Raw genomic sequence first — 17,682 nt, 5'->3', positions numbered from 1 at the left:
ATCCAATGGTAAATTCCTGTGAAATTTCACTGCAGAAAGTGCTGTAGTAATCCTGTCATATTTAGCTTTGCTCATTTTTTTGTGTGGTAAATTTATGTTGTACTGCTGAAATACCACAGGATTACCACAGGACATTTTTGTAAATCCGGTCGCACACCAGAAGCGAACTTAAGTCCAACTTTTGTGCTACAGAAAAGCCCAACAGTTTGTAACGACATAAGGGCATGTGCTAGCTAGACAATATTTTAAATGTCATCCTCTAGTATTAATTATCATAAAAATTCACATTTTCAAAAGAACTCCTCGTATTATAGTAAAACAGATAGTGAAGGGGTAACTAGTGAGTCTTTTCGTCATTTTATTTGATTTCTTTTTTATTACTACAGGTTTGGAACAACATGAGGATCAGATTATTTATTATTATTATTAATTTATTTTTTTGCTTTGGATGAAGTTTTTATATTTTTATTGTTTTTATTCAATGATATGTGCATGATTGTGATAAATGTAGGCAGTTCCTTTGAAAATATGCTATGTACCAGGGATGTCAAACTCCTGGAGGGCCGCAGCCCAGCAGAATTTAGTTCCAGCCCTGCTTCAACACACTACCTTTAGATTTAGTTTGATCAGGTGTGTTTAATTAGTATAACTGCAGTGTTACCCTGTAGATTGTGCAGTAAATAACTGTAAAATAGCCAGTGTTTTGCTGTAATAAAAGGAAACAGTATTTTACTGTAAAAGGAGTAGACTTTGTATGAAATAGTGTAGTGCAAAGAATAAATTACAGTAATTTATTTTATGTACTCATTACAGCTTTGACAATAAATAGCAAATTACTGTTCAACCATTACTGTCCCATCCACTCTGATGCTTTATGTTGCTAATTATAGAGACGTGCATTTTGAAGGCTGAAAACAATGATTTGGGCATCACCACACACTCCCACAGGCTGTCTGTCTTAAAAAGTTTTCAGAAAATGCTGGCCCTTTAAGGGAGTCAGGTGTTTGATTTGTTTACTGCTGAGTGTGCTTCATTCTCTGTCCATCAATTCAGATGTAGAGTCTGATATGTTTTAGGCTTTAAATAAGAATCTACAATGAGTAAGTAAAATGTGTTCAAATGTTTTTGAGGGTTTCTAAAATAAGGCTGTGTTTTAAGTTATATTGTTGTTATCTTGAACTGTGTACTTGAAAGCTACATTGTTAGCTAGTTAGCCCCTCCTCATATAACTTCTTACATTTATTGTATATTGCATACTGCCATAATGTACAGATGTTAACAGTTTTATGTATCTTTCTGGCAACTAAGCCAAAATTAAATTCCATCGCCTCAGTAAGGTAACATGTGCACAGAAATCATCACAGGGAATCACAAAAACATATGATACACTTAACCATCCACACACAAAAGCTCCACTGTCAGCTCCCAGGTTGTGAGTTTGTTGCTAAGTATTTTTCAGAGCTGTGTTTCCACCTATGAATTTATATTAGAAACAATAGAAAAGTTTGTTGTCATGAGATTTTTTAAGTATAAAATATTGGATTCTTTGGTTTTTCGGTGTTGCCGACTTTATTTTTGTTTATATAATTATTTGTAACTTTTTATTGAGAATTGAGTTTTTAATTATTTTAAACTTTAACATTTAAAATAATTAGTTTTTTTTTTTTTTTTTTTGCATGGTCAGCATTGAGGAGAGAGTAACACATTTCACCGCAGCACTTTGTGTGTGTGTTTGTGTATAATACCTATACCTGCTGCAGTCAACCTAAAACCTACAGTAGGTTGACATAAAACGAAAATAACACCCATTCTTGTCTTAGGACATTTTATTTGGCAAATTTTAAAATAACAGTAAGTATATGTGACATGTTAAATATATAGTATAATTTGCTGGTTTTAAACATACAGAATAATAATAAATATAGTTATGAAACAACCATAACACCAAATGTTGACTAATGAAAGTACATTTATAACAACTATTTATTTGTTAGACTTCTGTATTGTCAAACCATGTTGCATACAAATGCATTCAACAGACCTATATAACAGTGCATTGCTGTAGAGGACAAATAAAACACGAGACAGGTGTTTAGAAAGAGTATAGTTTATTTAGTTTGACATGCAAACTTATCTAAACAAGACACACTTTCAGAAAACAGCCCGGAAACATTATAATGCGCGCGCTCGTGAATATAACCCGCGGTTGTCTTCAACTGTTGTCTTCAATAGTCCTTCTTTGCTCAACAACTGAGCTGAAAAACAAAGCAAAACATTACAACAGTCAGACATGGAGCAAAGAGCATAGAATTACCAAGAGGCGACACTCTACAATTTGGGAAACAATAACGCGCTTTTTGAATAAAATAAATAAATAAAAAGCAGCTGCTTTCCATCGCGACAGCAATGACGAGCGATCGCTATCACTTGAAACTGGCGGAATCCGGGTCTGTTGCTCTTGGTCATTCTAAGCTCTTTGCTAAAGGTTTAATCATAACAGTTACCATGGTTTCTATTTCAAACTATAGTAAACTAAAGTTTGAAACTATAGTTTAAAATAGAAGATGAGTGGGCCTCGCTACTCCCACCCACCATAACCCTCGCAGCGAGGCCCCACTACCGGCCGCCCGTGTTTCCCCGAGGGTCCTCGGGGGTTGTGTTCTCCCTGCCTAGGGCTCAAAGGCCGCCTCGCTGACAGAGCACACGAGCTTTATAGGAATGCATATGCAAATTTTTACAAGGCACGTCACTGTTGTCTCGCTGTCATGGCGAGCGCTGAGGAGGGCTCACCTGATTGGACCAGGGAATCTGCGTCAGGGCGGGTTGCCGTCTGCTGTGGACAAAAAATATATTAAATATATTTAATATATATTTTTACATTTTTGGTGCTGTGTAATATTCTGAGATACTTTATACGGTTCCTTTTACAGCATCCATGGTGTAAATTAAGCGTTTCCGGCGAATTGAATGCCAATGCAAAATCCGGTGCGTTTAAGGTCTGTTTTCTTTCAAAATCAGCGATCTCCACAAGCTGAGTGATATCCGATTTAAAGTGGGTCTCAGATTGTACAAGAAGCACTGCATTAAATTACATTTCCCCCGCCATATCCTTATAATATGAGCAATATATTTTACCCCAGTATATTCAATGGAGCTTCTGCGTTAGCCTGCCGATTCTGACGGGCGCGTGCGAGTAAACAGCTTTTTGTCTCGTTTTACGCTTGAGCAACTAAATAAATGCAAAAGTTTATTTAACTGAATGTATGTTAATGACATTACAACATCGATGCTGTATAAGGAACCGTATAAAATGGAAAAAAAGTTCACAATAACAGGTCACCGGAAGTGTATCAGCATGGAAACAGCACTAGCTCGGCATATACCCTATTTAAATAGGAACTTATATACATCTAATATATCTAGAAAACTACAGGAGTATTACATACTAAGCAACAGAATCCTGTGGTGCCACAGAAATGTTTAAGTGATACCACACACTACCACAAGAATACCGCAGGAGTATTACATACTGTACAACACAGAATCCTGTGGTAAAACATCCCAAAAAAACAACAAAGTACTACACAATCATCACATGGTTTTTGTTTTGTACATTTGAAGGTTTACCACATGAAATACCACATGCTACCACAAAAATATTACAGGAATATAACAGTAATACCACACGCTCTACCACAAGAATATCCCAGGAATATTACATATTGTATAACAGAATCCTGTGGTAAATACTACCACAATATGAAAGTGATACACTACCACAAGAATACTACAGGAGTATCACATACTGTACAGCACAGAATCATGTGGTAAAACGTCCCAAAAAACAACAAAGTACTACACAGTTACCACATAACATTTGATGGTTTACCACATAGAATACCGCAGGTAATGTTTGTAATGGAGGGTGTCGGTCATCTTGTTGTTTCAATTGCAAATTTATTCCAGTACACAAACATTTGCACACTAAAAAGTTTTTACAATAAATATGAATACATGTGATGTTACTTTGTAAGAATAGGTATTTCTTAATTAAACGACTTAAATGCAGAACATACTGATTTTACCTTGCACTGAGAAAAAAAAAATGTTTTAGAAAAAACAGAACAAAAAAGCTAATTCTTGTGATATTGTACTGCAGAAATTGCTGTAGCAGTCCTGTGATATTTAGCTGTGTTGGTATTACCACACAAAAACAACAGAGAAACCACATACTTCATCCAATGGTAAATTCCTGTGAAATTTCACTGCAGAAAGTGCTGTAGTAATCCTGTCATATTTAGCTTTGCTCATTTTTTTGTGTGGTAAATTTATGTTGTACTGCTGAAATACCACAGGATTACCACAGGACATTTTTGTAAATCCGGTCGCACACCAGAAGCGAACTTAAGTCCAACTTTTGTGCTACAGAAAAGCCCAACAGTTTGTAACGACATAAGTGCATGTGCTAGCTAGACAATATTTTAAATGTCATCCTCTAGTATTAATTATCATAAAAATTCACATTTTCAAAAGAACTCCTCGTATTATAGTAAAACAGATAGTGAAGGGTTAACTAGTGAGTCTTTTCGTCATTTTATTTGATTTCTTTTTTATTACTACAGGTTTGGAACAACATGAGGATCAGATTATTTATTATTATTATTAATTTATTTTTTTGCTTTGGATGAAGTTTTTATATTTTTATTGTTTTTATTCAATGATATGTGCATGATTGTGATAAATGTAGGCAGTTCCTTTGAAAATATGCTATGTACCAGGGATGTCAAACTCCTGGAGGGCCGCAGCCCAGCAGAATTTAGTTCCAGCCCTGCTTCAACACACTACCTTTAGATTTAGTTTGATCAGGTGTGTTTAATTAGTATAACTGCAGTGTTACCCTGTAGATTGTGCAGTAAATAACTGTAAAATAGCCAGTGTTTTGCTGTAATAAAAGGAAACAGTATTTTACTGTAAAAGGAGTACACTGTAAAATGTAATTAGTTGACCTTACTTAAAAGTATGCAAACTCGTTGCCTCAAAAAAATTAAGCAAAGTAAACTTAAGATTGGTGAGTTAGAAAAGCTTGTTTTTTTTAAGTGTGCAGTACTAAATGAAGTAGTACCACTAACACGTTTTTTTAAGTTCATGTAACTTAATAGCCATGATTAGTGTTAACTTAATTTTTTCATTTTGTGTGGATTGCTTGATATAAATTTAACCCCACTTAGAATTACTAAATACCTACAACTTAACACTTTCAGTTCTGCTCACTAATTTTTCAAGTTCACTTAAATTAAAGAAACCAATTTCCTTTAATGGGTCCTTGTTGTAGCTGCCCAGGTTTGGGTCCAACATGTGGCCTTTTCTCTTCCCCATTTCTTATAAATTTTTGCTGTTACTATGTATTAAAGGCAAACACAACACAAACATATAATATAAAAGAACACTCACTGGGTTGATTCAGCTCCATTACAAAATTTATTCAATGCACATTCAAGTACAAAACAGCAGCTAAACAACAAAGTTGTGGTTTGTTCAACTGTATAAAATGAAAAGGAAAAATATAAAATAATTAAATAAAAACATTTCTGTGAGATAATTCTATGCATGTAACAGTCTCCCAATATTAAACAGGTAACTACTGGATGACTTCAGTGCATGCAAAATCAGTGCATTTCTGATCAAAACCGAAAGTACAACAAATGCTTTTGTTTCCCAAAGTGAGCAGTCAAAGGATTAAACCAACACAAATAAAAACATCACTCCTTGGAGTTTGTGTTTGTACTACATTACAACTATGAAAAGTTTTCCCAAAACACAAATGTAAACAGGATAACCTTGCTAGGTTATTTTCTGACATTATCATCTAATAACAACTAACAACTCATTGCAACACAACGTGGCATTATTTCCACCATTAGCATACCTTCATAACATGGTAGACTTTAATGGAATATTCTTTTTTTTTCCTTTGAGAACGTAAATAAGTGAGAACAGTTGCATGAAAGCATCAAACTTTCTCTGATAAGAGGAGAACATTAATGGCTGCAAAGCTTACAAAGTGCTATCTGACAGCCGACGGCTCTTTACTGTTCTAACCCAGAAGACTGTTCTTCAGAGTTAACAGTTTTGGTGGGAGGTTTTTCTTTCCCAGTCCAAGCATCACAGTCTGAATGAAGTTGAGAGTATTTGCCATGCATTTTGGGTAATCCAAATGCAATGCATATGTAAGACCAAACAAAAGACAAACTGCCTGAGGCAAGTTTTTAATATGATCCATGACAATAACTCCCTCCAGAATGATGGCAGTGGAGATGGGCTGGAGGTCCACTGAGCTTTGACCCTCGTGAGGATTATCTTCACTGACAACTGTCAGCACACCAACAGTGATGGATTCTAGGACCTTGTCTCTCTCTGTATCCTACAAAGACACACATTCTTCAGCATTGCAATTTATGCTGTTCTAAAACATTCTTTTTTTAGTGTTGTATTGTTATCAGAGAACATGGTTTTAAATGTTTTCACACTGGATTGTTACAATAAAGCAAACAAAATATATTTGTAATGGTTAAACTAAAGCTATGGAGATACAAAAAGGTCTATACATTCCCAAAGAGTGACACTGACTTTTCAACCTACAAAATACATCAATCACTGTACAAAATGTATATTGTATATTGAGCAGATAGAATTACACCTGTCAACGCAGGTATAGTTTTATGTTCATGCAGAGTGAAGGATTACAAATTTAAGAATATGTTTAAGATCTATGGAAGACATTTTCTGCCAAATTTAAATAAATTAAAGGACTAAAATGAAAATTTAAACCAGATTAACCATTTCATTACAAAAAACTGTATGCAAAATGTGTGACAAAATTGAGAATGAAATGAAATTATTTCATTCTCATGGTGACAGTGCATCATCCCAGTCAAATTGAAAAATAAAATGCAATTGGTGATTTCACATTTCATTTTTACTGCAGTCTCGAGGCAAGACAGCAAAATTAAAATGAAAAGCCAAACGTGAAAAAGAAATTACAAATAGTTTTACAAAGCTCTTTATTAACGCTCACGCAATAATAGTGACAACTCAAATTCAAATTGTAAATTTTAGTTTTCATTTTAATTCCTCTTTTATTTTGGTAAAGTATGTGTGTGTGTGTGTGTGTGTGTGTGTGTGTGTGTGTGTGTGTGTGTGTGTGTGTGTGTGTGTGTGTGTGTGTGTGTGTCTGAGTCTGTGTTTGAATCTGTGTGTGTGTCTGAGTCTGTGTTTGAGTGTGTGTGAGTGTGTCTGTGTTTGAATCTGTGTGTGCAAGTCTTTTTGAATGTGTGAGTGTGTGATTGCCTGTGTTGGAGTGTGTCAGTAAGTTTATGTGTGTCCACCTCCTGGTCCAGGTTGGTGCGAGTGTGTCCACCTCCAAGTTTGTGTGTGTGTGTGTGTGTGTGTATGAGTCTTTTTGAATGCGTGAGTGTGTGTGAGCCTGTGTTTGAGTGTGTGTGTGTGTGTGTGTCTGAGTCTGTGTGTGTTCAACTCCAGGTCGCTATGTTTGTCCATCTCCAGGTCCAGTGTCAGTTTGTGTGTGTGTGTGTGTGTGTGTGTGTGTGTGTGTGTGTGTGTGTGTGTGGTGTGAGTGTGCCCACCTCAATCTCCAGGTTTGTGTGTGTGTCTGAGTCTGTGTTTGAATCTGTGTGTGAGTCTTTTTGAATGTGTGACTGTGACTGTGTGTGTGTGTGTGTGTGTGTGTGTGTGAGAGTCTTTTTGAATGTGCGAGTGTGTGTGAGCCTGTGTTTGAGTGTGTGTGTGTGTGTGTGTGTTTGAATCTGTGTGTGTGAGTCTTTTTGAATGTGTGAGTGTGTGTGAGCCTGTGTTTGAGTGTGTCAGTAAGTTTGTGTGTGTGTGGGTGTGTCCACCTCCAGGTTGGTGGGTGTGTGTGTAAAATTTGTAGCAATAGCAATGTCTTTAAGTTATCTGACACTAAGTGTTGGCCATGGAAATGTATACTTGTCAATAATATTATATGATATATTTAACCCTTTTCTTGTGCCTTGATCAGACTTAACTGCAGCAGCTCGTGTTCTCAATAAAGAATCCTGCTGAAGAAAGAACCAAGTCTCCTGGTCTTCAATTCTAAGTGTCCTACAAGACCAAACTTTTTCTTATGTGCAAGTACTTACAGAGCAGGTCTTGTAGAATTCACTGGAGTCATCACCGAGTAAAATGGGAATGCCTTTGAGGACAACAGAGCGAAGTACTGTGACGTCTGGTGTCTAATGATACACAGAGAGAGAAAAGACCAGTTAACAATTTGCAAGGCACAAGCAGACAGGAAATAAAATAGGTTGGTCTGGATGGTCTCATTTAGAACTTGATTGATGAACTATCACACAGATCAAAAGCAAAATGAACCTACTTACCATCCAGCTCATGTGCTGCATCAGCTCCCTGAGTTTCTGGCCAACAGTTCCCTTTTTTGTTTTGAAAAGTTCAATGAAACGTGGGGCATACTGGTCCAGAGCCTCAAAGAAGTCTCCCTCAAGATTCTTACTGGCGATTCTATTAAACTCAGCAAACACCTGAAAAAGTAGAGAGGAGTGGGTAGGGATGGAGAGGTGGCAGAGGGATTAACATTTCAACAAGTATTTGGATTTCTAGTCACACACCTTGAATTTATTTTTAATTTTTCATTATTTTATTGGTTGAGAACAAAAATTGCTTACCTGTCTCTCTATGAAGAGTGCTGGCCATCGTTCAACCATGTTCTGTACAGCAGGCACCTTTTTTACAATTTCTTGTCTGCGTAGTGGGAATGATTGGTCCATCATTTGTGAAATGAGAGTGCCATTTGGTTGTTTTTTCTTTATTTCTTCCACTAAAACCATTCTGGCATTTTCTAGACTTGTTTCATCATGTCCTTCAGGTAAGTTAGGCAGGTAGTTTGCTTCACCTCTTCTTGGCCGCTTGATATTCTTGCTTGAGGAATCTCCTTCTGGGTTGCCTTTACTTCTTTTGCCTCCATTGATTGCTACATCCTCACATCCAGCTTTTCGAAGCTTTGTGCGATAATTGGCCATCTTAAATTTAAGGCTATTTTTCCAGCCATACCATCTGTGTGGTCCAGGCTCAGTGAGGCAGGGGTGTTTGCTAATCAGTGCTTTTGCAACACTGCTGAAGTTATCATCGTCAGGGTAAGCCTTGAAACTGTACATCGTCTCAGCAAGCTTTTCTAGTATGTCATGCTTCATATCTCGTGGTAGAGTCATATGTGTTTCATCTTTCATATAGGCAAGATCTGCCTGTCTGAGCCTATACTCAACATCTACTGAGAAATTGGGTATGTCAAAGAACTCTGGCCACTGTTGTCTTAGCGATGGTGATGCTCCTACAGGCGACAGGATCTCAGTGTCTGCTGTGCTGCCCTCAGTGTCTGATGTTGTGGTGGGTGATGACAATGCTGTTAAATGGAGAGCCACAAGAGGGATGATTTTGACTGTAGCTCTTTCAGGTAAATCAGTTATTTCAGTCAAATTGCAGAGGGCATTATTGAAGTCTTGATCTTCATACTGCAGTTTAAAGTCATACTGCAGTGACAGTTTATCCACCAGTTGCACTTTGAATTCTTCAATGGACTGTGGTCTCTTATTTAAAGTCAACTTCCTTATATCATCTTCAGCGATGATGACTCTCAGTAACAACCTCTGGTCCATTTTGATAACTGTTTGACTCTCTCAGCATAATATGTGCCGTTTCAGTGTGACAAGCTGCTTGTCTACAACTCTGTAAAGTGAAATCGGGAAAACATCATTTAATTCAGACAACTGAGTGACAGAGAACGTGGGCAAATGGCTACTACAGAGCTCGTACGCTCTAAGATGCTCATTGTACCATGATTTCATAAGTCTGCAGACAAATATTATGTCTGTATTGATCACCACAATCTTTGCTATTTGTCTGAAATCTGGCAGCCCTGAGCACGATCCAACGGAAATTACCATATTAGCACTGTACTTAATGCCATCTATGCAAACAGAAGCTGCTACAAGGACTGTGTTCTGGTTATTCCTGAGATGGAGACGGTTCTTCACATTTTCAGGAAATGAAGCAACCATTACAGACTTCACTTTGTTAATTTCAACAGATGGCTTGAAAAAGGAGGTAGCAGCTAAATGGAAGGCTATCATATGCTGGTGTCTGAGAGCTAAAGTAAGGGGTATGTTTTTGAAGTTGTGAATGTGACGCACAACTTTCTTGAAGAACTTGTGTTTGCCTTCAAAACGCATTGTCCACACATCACACAATGGACCAAAAGTTTGAATTAGTTGAGGATAGTGCTCAATGTAGTGGTGCTTCGGTCGTAGCTTCTCATTCGGGAAAACTTTCTGAAATATATCTCTATGTTCTGCAATCTTGCAGTCAAGAAAGCACACTGACTCCTCTGAGAAGCTTGCAGACACTGACAATTCCACTACATCTTTTAAGTTCATTAAAACCTCCCAGGTTTCATCCCCCTCGGGAATGTGATGACCTATCAGTAGTGGCAGAAGGCGAAGGAGTGTCCAATTTTCATGACCATTTCCTCCAATTGTTGCTTTGGAAGCAAAGTTCTTTGCGATGATCTGGGGTTGGTTTGTTCTGTCTGAAAATGTATATGGAAACTGTTTAATAGCCACATTCAGGATTTCAAGTGAGAAGTATCCCTTTGATATTAGTGCCTTTAAGCACAAAGCCAGTTCAGCCGGAACAACACCCTCCAGAAGATCATGCAAAAGGTCTGGAGGATACCCATTGACAACATGAAAATGTTCCAAGCTTTTACTAAGTGGGCAGCTTCTTTTCACGCCATATTGTTGAGCCATGGTAGGATCCTGCAATACATCTTGCACCTGTCTATCATGATTTTCTTTTGTTCTTGATGGAAATGAGCCTGTCCTCACTTCCTTGTGTTGTATTTCCTCCCGTTTGGCCATACAGAATCGGCACATCTGACTTACTGTGAAGCTCTCAAAGAACCCTCCCAAAGAATGGGCAGCTAAATTATCTGCTGCAACAAATAATACTGTGCCTTTTATGCTGGCTCCTAACTGTTCAACATATACACCCTGTTGCTCAAGAAAAACAAGGTCCTGAATGAGTGGACGGAGAATTTCCCCATAACCATGGTCTTTGAGACTGCTGACCTTGCAAAGTAGAGCAAGCTGAATGGAATGAAGAGAGGAGCGATATTTAGGGTGTAGATTTCCAAGTACCCAGTAAATGGCACATAGCTTGTGTTTCTTTCTGGAGGTTCCTAAGGGGTTAGCCACCTCAAAATCATCTATGTACAAGCAAAGAGCAATCCTGAATTCTTCCTCTGTCAAGAGAGAATTGTCTTTAAACCGGGAACCATCCCTGTGAGATCGGTATCCTTGTGACAAATTTGGCTCAGGTGACATGGCCTTATCTAAAATGTCTCCATTGTTTAGCAATGTCTGCAGCATTTTTAGTACGGGGATATACACAAATGTCTGCTTGTCATCTTTTAGGACAAACTCAACAGGCGTTACCACTGAGAATTCTTTTGAAATGTATGATGTTCGCTTGCTAGTGGTTGACAATGACCCCCCAGTAGAGGTGAATTTTAGGAATACATTATTCTCAGTAAATACTTTAACTATCTCACTCACTAAAGAGTCCTCAACATCTCCACAATGTTGATTTAGTATTTTTTTAACAGATGTATGTAACAATGGCTGTGAAAGCACATAAATTTGATTGATCTGCTCTATAACTTCTTGCAGGGCATTTTCAGAGATGTTAAGAATTGATTTCATTTTCAGAAATAGAGCAGCTACATTATGTTCCAACTGACTCTCCAAGTTCTCCACATCTTCACTGAGCTCAGTAACCTCAAACTCAACCTCATCAGTTTCAGGGGCACTATCCTCGGGTTGAATATTTGTATGAGGTGGAGGTTCCTCAAGTTCATTATGTGACACAATTTCAGGTTTGAATGCCATGTTATTGTGGTCTTGATGTTCTTTGCTTTTATGTGCATTAAAGGTTGAATAAACATTGCTCTGAAAGTTACAGCCTTGATATGGACAAGAAACCTTTTGCTTCAGCTTCAAATGTCTTCGTAAATGGGTAAAAAAGTCAGCATCAGTGCAAGGCTCCACAAAGTCACACAGCTGACAATGGAAAGCAGTTTCACCCACGTTCCCTAAGTCCTTTTGAGTGTGCCATGTTGATAAGTGGACTTTGAGTGCATTGAAAGATTTAAATGTGCACAGGCATTCCTTATGAAGGCATGGTAGTGGTGATATTCGAGTGTGGCACCCGTGTTTTAAGCGGTAATGTTTAAGTAAGTAGCCCCTCTTTTCAGCACAAAATGTGCAGTACTTACATGTCCACTGCATAGGAAACGGTTTGTCGTTTTGAAAAATCTGAAAAGAAAGAAAAGATAATTTTAGCATCAAGCCTAGCAACATAAAAAGACAAAAACACTAAAATGCAGTATCAGATTTGGAATACCAGAGCTATGGGTAAAACTAAATCCTTGCAAAAATCTAATTATCAAGCTTTTAATCAATGAACTTCTTTAAAACTATAGTTAAAAACTATTTGCTAATTTCAAGTTGTTAAATTAAAAATAACATTTTATTGTTACTAATTTTATTAAATAAATGTTTTCTTGATTGAAACAAAGCATTATTACTTAATAATTAATTTATTTTGTTGCAAATAAATTGTGTTGAAAATCATGTATCAAATTTGATACCTGTTGTATAAAATTATTTTCCGAACAATGATGTCACATTTTTGTAATGTAATCAATATAACGCCTACTACAATGCAAAAACACTGTTTTTGGATGATTAAATTAATATAAATAGAAACTGAAATACCATTTTAAAATACATTGTGTGTATTTTTACAATAATTTATAATCGATAAACTATATTGATCAATTTCTGTGTATTTTTAGATGTCAAAAGAATAGAGGAAGATATTACAAAAATTAAAGTGTCTTGAAAATGCCTTCAGCATAATAGTCTATGGCAATTAAAGTGACAGAGAGAAGTTAAGGAAAGAGGAGGATGCCTGACCATGCATGATAATGGTCATTCAGACAGCAGTGATGAGGAAGAATATCAAGAAGAAAATGTAGTTTAGACACGCACAGAAGTAAAGGTCCCAACTACACGAACACAGTCAGAAAGCAGTCAGCAAAGCAGACTCCATCCTTACTTATCTTCCTCTAACTGCACTATGGCACTTTAATTGCCATCTATTATTATGGACTCTGTATATGTAGAGTATTGAAATAGTTTGCCACTGATGAAATGCTACAGGACACTGGAGAACAAATAAGCCTGCACAATATATTCAAAGATGGCAAGTCTATAAACACAGATGCCAAATAAATTCAGAAAGTCCTAGGCATGTACATGAACATGCACCCCATAAAAGGTCCATGTTTATGTACATGTGCTTTTTTAATGTTACAAGGCATGATCCTGATCATTTTCCAACATGGAGAAACCTGACAGAGATAAAAACACTGCACAAGCAATGACTTCTCACTTCTGTGTACCGTGTAAATGTAAAGGGCATCTTTGCTTGAACAAGAACTGAAACTACTAGTGCGCCTACCACAATGTGAAATAATAAAACACTGTAAAATGCTTAATGTAACAAAAAATAAAGAGATAAACTGCCTAAAATGTTCTCTTTTGTCAAAAAGAGAAGGGCAAATTCATTTTTTTGTAATTAAAATTTTCTATGTTTTGAGCAAAAAGTTGCACAAACGCCTGATGTATCAAATGTGATACAAAATAAATATCATGAAAAAAATTTATATTTTTATATTTATATTTTATGTATAATCTGTAGTCCTGGTTATGATGGACTATAAATCGAACCCACAGTATCTATGGAGACAGTCCAGAAATACTAATTAAATCAAATAGTTGAAATTCTAAATATGCACAAAATATTCTGTATGATGAAATATACTATAATGAAATAATTTCAACACACAAGATTTTCTAAGCTTTTGTTGTAATCCAATTGCTCTGATGTAAGCATAACTTTTACTTTAGCATGCAATAATTATACAGTTATTAGTTGAAAATACCTTTTATTGCTGGGATTATGGAATGTGTGGATTGATCACCATCTGCTTGAGCCTGGAAGGGGGCAGTTAAAAAAAAATACAACAATTTAGCACAACCAAGTACATGTGAAACCTGTAACATAGGCCAATAACCCACAATGACAGCTCCCAGTATTAAAATGTACATATTATGTACAAGATGACCTTAAAGAACAATGTAAGCCACTGAGTATGCCAGCAAATATGTTCCCTATCATAGCAGACTATGATAAACTCAGTGTAAAGATCTTTTCAGACAGGTAAACACTCTTGTCTGTAGCGAACCAAGACGGATCTGGGTAGTAATATTAAAATATATTAAAATACTATATTAAAATAAAAGGATACATCCAGACTTGTTCTGATGTTCTGCCTGAGCTTACAAACAACAGTTATAAAACTCAGGAAACTCCCAAACCGCCGGGATCAGTCTCTCATCATCATGCTAGCTGCTAGTCAGTACTCGATGACAAATGTTACTTGCATGGCAGGTGGGCGCGTGCGCGTGACGAGCACGCCCGCGACCGTTAACGTTACTGCTACATTAAAGTTTTTCCTCAATTTTATCGTGACAAAAGTCTTGAAAGTTACCTATTTTCAACACAGAGGAAGTTATGGAAGTTTCATCAAAATAGAGTCACGTTATGTCCATAATATAGTTAGCTAGCGTTAGCCGACATTACTACACACATCATAGCAGGCACAAAACACTGGCGCTAACTTACAGAAACAAAACGATCTGCGCAAGGGTAAATTAAAATATTTACTCACCAAATGAGTGTGCCAAGCACAAGAATCGCTGTTATGCTGACGATAATCACAAGTGCCGTTGAAGCGATGTTTAGGTCCAGCTCAATGATATCCAGCTTCATCTGGTCGGTCAGTTGCGGGCAAGACGTGACATACCGTTTGCAAAATTACGAATCCCGCCACGCCAAGACCCGCCTTACGAAGCAGCTTGATTGGTTGGGGATGATTGATTGATCTGCGCATGCTCACAGTGTCATAAACTTACTTTTTCTAAATGAATCCAGCTCAAGTAAACTGAGCTGGTAAGATTTTTCAACCTCAAAGTACAAGTAACTTACTAAAAGTGAGTGTTAATAGCAGGTTGATAAAAACTGATTAAGGTCAATTTACTATTTTTAATTAAATACCATGTTTGCATTTACAGTGTAGACTTTGTATGAAATTGTGTAGTGCAAAGAATAAATTACAGTAATTTATTTTATGTACTCATTACAGCTTTGACAATAAATAGCAAATTACTGTTCAACCATTACTGTCCCATCCACTCTGATGCTTTATGTTGCTAATTATAGAGACGTGCATTTTGAAGGCTGAAAACAATGATTTGGGCATCACCACACACTCCCACAGGCTGTCTGTCTTAAAAAGTTTTCAGAAAATGCTGGCCCTTTAAGGGAGTCAGGTGTTTGATTTGTTTACTGCTGAGTGTGCTTCATTCTCTGTCCATCAATTCAGATGTAGAGTCTGATATGTTTTAGGCTTTAAATAAGAATCTACAATGAGTAAGTAAAATGTGTTCAAATGTTTTTAAGGGTTTCTAAAATAAGGCTGTGTTTTAAGTTATATTGTTGTTATCTTGAACTGTGTACTTGAAAGCTACATTGTTAGCTAGTTAGCCCCTCCTCATATAACTTCTTACATTTATTGTATATTGCATACTGCCATAATGTACAGATGTTAACAGTTTTATGTATCTTTCTGGCAACTAAGCCAAAATTAAATTCCATCGCCTCAGTAAGGTAACATGTGCACAGAAATCATCACAGGGAATCACAAAAACATATGATACACTTAACCATCCACACACAAAAGCTCCACTGTCAGCTCCCAGGTTGTGAGTTTGTTGCTAAGTATTTTTCAGAGCTGTGTTTCCACCTATGAATTTATATTAGAAACAATAGAAAAGTTTGTTGTCATGAGATTTTTTAAGTAAATAATAATTATAACAATAAAATATTGGATTCTTTGGTTTTTCGGTGTTGCCGACTTTATTTTTGTTTATATAATTATTTGTAACTTTTTATTGAGAATTGAGTTTTTAATTATTTTAAACTTTAACATTTAAAATAATTAGTTTTTTTTTTTTTTTTGCATGGTCAGCATTGAGGAGAGAGTAACACATTTCACCGCAGCACTTTGTGTGTGTGTTTGTGTATAATACCTATACCTGCTGCAGTCAACCTAAAACCTACAGTAGGTTGACATAAAACGAAAATAACACCCATTCTTGTCTTAGGACATTTTATTTGGCAAATTTTAAAATGTAAGTATATGTGACATGTTAAATATATAGTATAATTTGCTGGTTTTAAACATACAGAATAATAATAAATATAGTTATGAAACAACCATAACACCAAATGTTGACTAATGAAAGTACATTTATAACAACTATTTATTTGTTAGACTTCTGTATTGTCAAACCATGTTGCATACAAATGCATTCAACAGACCTATATGACAGTGCATTGCTGTAGAGGACAAATAAAACACGAGACAGGTGTTTAGAAAGAGTATAGTTTATTTAGTTTGACATGCAAACTTATCTAAACAAGACACACTTTCAGAAAACAGCCCGGAAACATTATAATGCGCGCGCTCGTGAATATAACCCGCGGTTGTCTTCAACTGTTGTCTTCAATAGTCCTTCTTTGCTCAACAACTGAGCTGAAAAACAAAGCAAAACATTACAACAGTCAGACATGGAGCAAAGAGCATAGAATTACCAAGAGGCGACACTCTACAATTTGGGAAACAATAACGCGCTTTTTGAATAAAATAAATAAATAAAAAGCAGCTGCTTTCCATCGCGACAGCAATGACGAGCGATCGCTATCACTTGAAACTGGCGGAATCCGGGTCTGTTGCTCTTGGTCATTCTAAGCTCTTTGCTAAAGGTTTAATCATAACAGTTACCATGGTTTCTATTTCAAACTATAGTAAACTAAAGTTTGAAACTATAGTTTAAAATAGAAGATGAGTGGGCCTCGCTACTCCCACCCACCATAACCCTCGCAGCGAGGCCCCACTACCGGCCGCCCGTGTTTCCCCGAGGGTCCTCGGGGGTTGTGTTCTCCCTGCCTAGGGCTCAAAGGCCGCCTCGCTGACAGAGCACACGAGCTTTATAGGAATGCATATGCAAATTTTTACAAGGCACGTCACTGTTGTCTCGCTGTCATGGCGAGCGCTGAGGAGGGCTCACCTGATTGGACCAGGGAATCTGCGTCAGGGCGGGTTGCCGTCTGCTGTGGACAAAAAATATATTAAATATATTTAATATATATTTTTACATTTTTGGTGCTGTGTAATATTCTGAGATACTTTATACGGTTCCTTTTACAGCATCCATGGTGTAAATTAAGCGTTTCCGGCGAATTGAATGCCAATGCAAAATCCGGTGCGTTTAAGGTCTGTTTTCTTTCAAAATCAGCGATCTCCACAAGCTGAGTGATATCCGATTTAAAGTGGGTCTCAGATTGTACAAGAAGCACTGCATTAAATTACATTTCCCCCGCCAT

The 17,682-nt window shown here is 36.9% G+C and overlaps 1 protein-coding gene and 1 long non-coding RNA gene across 7 annotated transcripts; both read right to left on the bottom strand.

The window, feature by feature from the left end:
* Positions 1 to 430: 430 nt before the first annotated feature.
* Positions 431 to 16,208, bottom strand: LOC141377769 (uncharacterized). The gene is made up of 2 exons (XR_012390635.1): positions 16,040 to 16,208; positions 431 to 1,473 (listed from the first exon to the last, which is right to left on the bottom strand). It is a non-coding gene; the product is annotated as an uncharacterized lncRNA (long non-coding RNA).
* On the bottom strand, positions 5,456 to 15,008 carry LOC141377764 (sterile alpha motif domain-containing protein 3-like). Of its 6 annotated transcripts, none has more exons than XM_073923385.1 (7): positions 14,483 to 15,008; positions 14,117 to 14,168; positions 12,383 to 12,422; positions 8,721 to 9,777; positions 8,418 to 8,576; positions 8,178 to 8,270; positions 5,456 to 6,421 (listed from the first exon to the last, which is right to left on the bottom strand). In XM_073923385.1, exons 4-7 carry the CDS (start codon positions 9,705 to 9,707, stop codon positions 6,095 to 6,097), a joined length of 1,566 nt encoding a protein of 521 aa, XP_073779486.1. In that variant the 5' UTR covers positions 9,708 to 9,777; positions 12,383 to 12,422; positions 14,117 to 14,168; positions 14,483 to 15,008; the 3' UTR covers positions 5,456 to 6,094. The 6 variants fall into 6 exon arrangements, with proteins under 6 accessions (XP_073779486.1, XP_073779488.1, XP_073779485.1 ...); XM_073923387.1 differs by having other exon boundaries at positions 8,721 to 9,454; XM_073923384.1 differs by having other exon boundaries at positions 14,906 to 15,008.
* Positions 16,209 to 17,682: the final 1,474 nt, after the last annotated feature.

Source organism: Danio rerio, chromosome 15 (genome assembly GCF_049306965.1).
Source record: "Danio rerio strain Tuebingen ecotype United States chromosome 15, GRCz12tu, whole genome shotgun sequence".
Lineage (NCBI taxonomy): Eukaryota > Metazoa > Chordata > Actinopteri > Cypriniformes > Danionidae > Danio > Danio rerio.
Note: the sequence above shows the minus strand (reverse complement) of the source record. Positions and strands in the feature narration are given on the sequence as shown.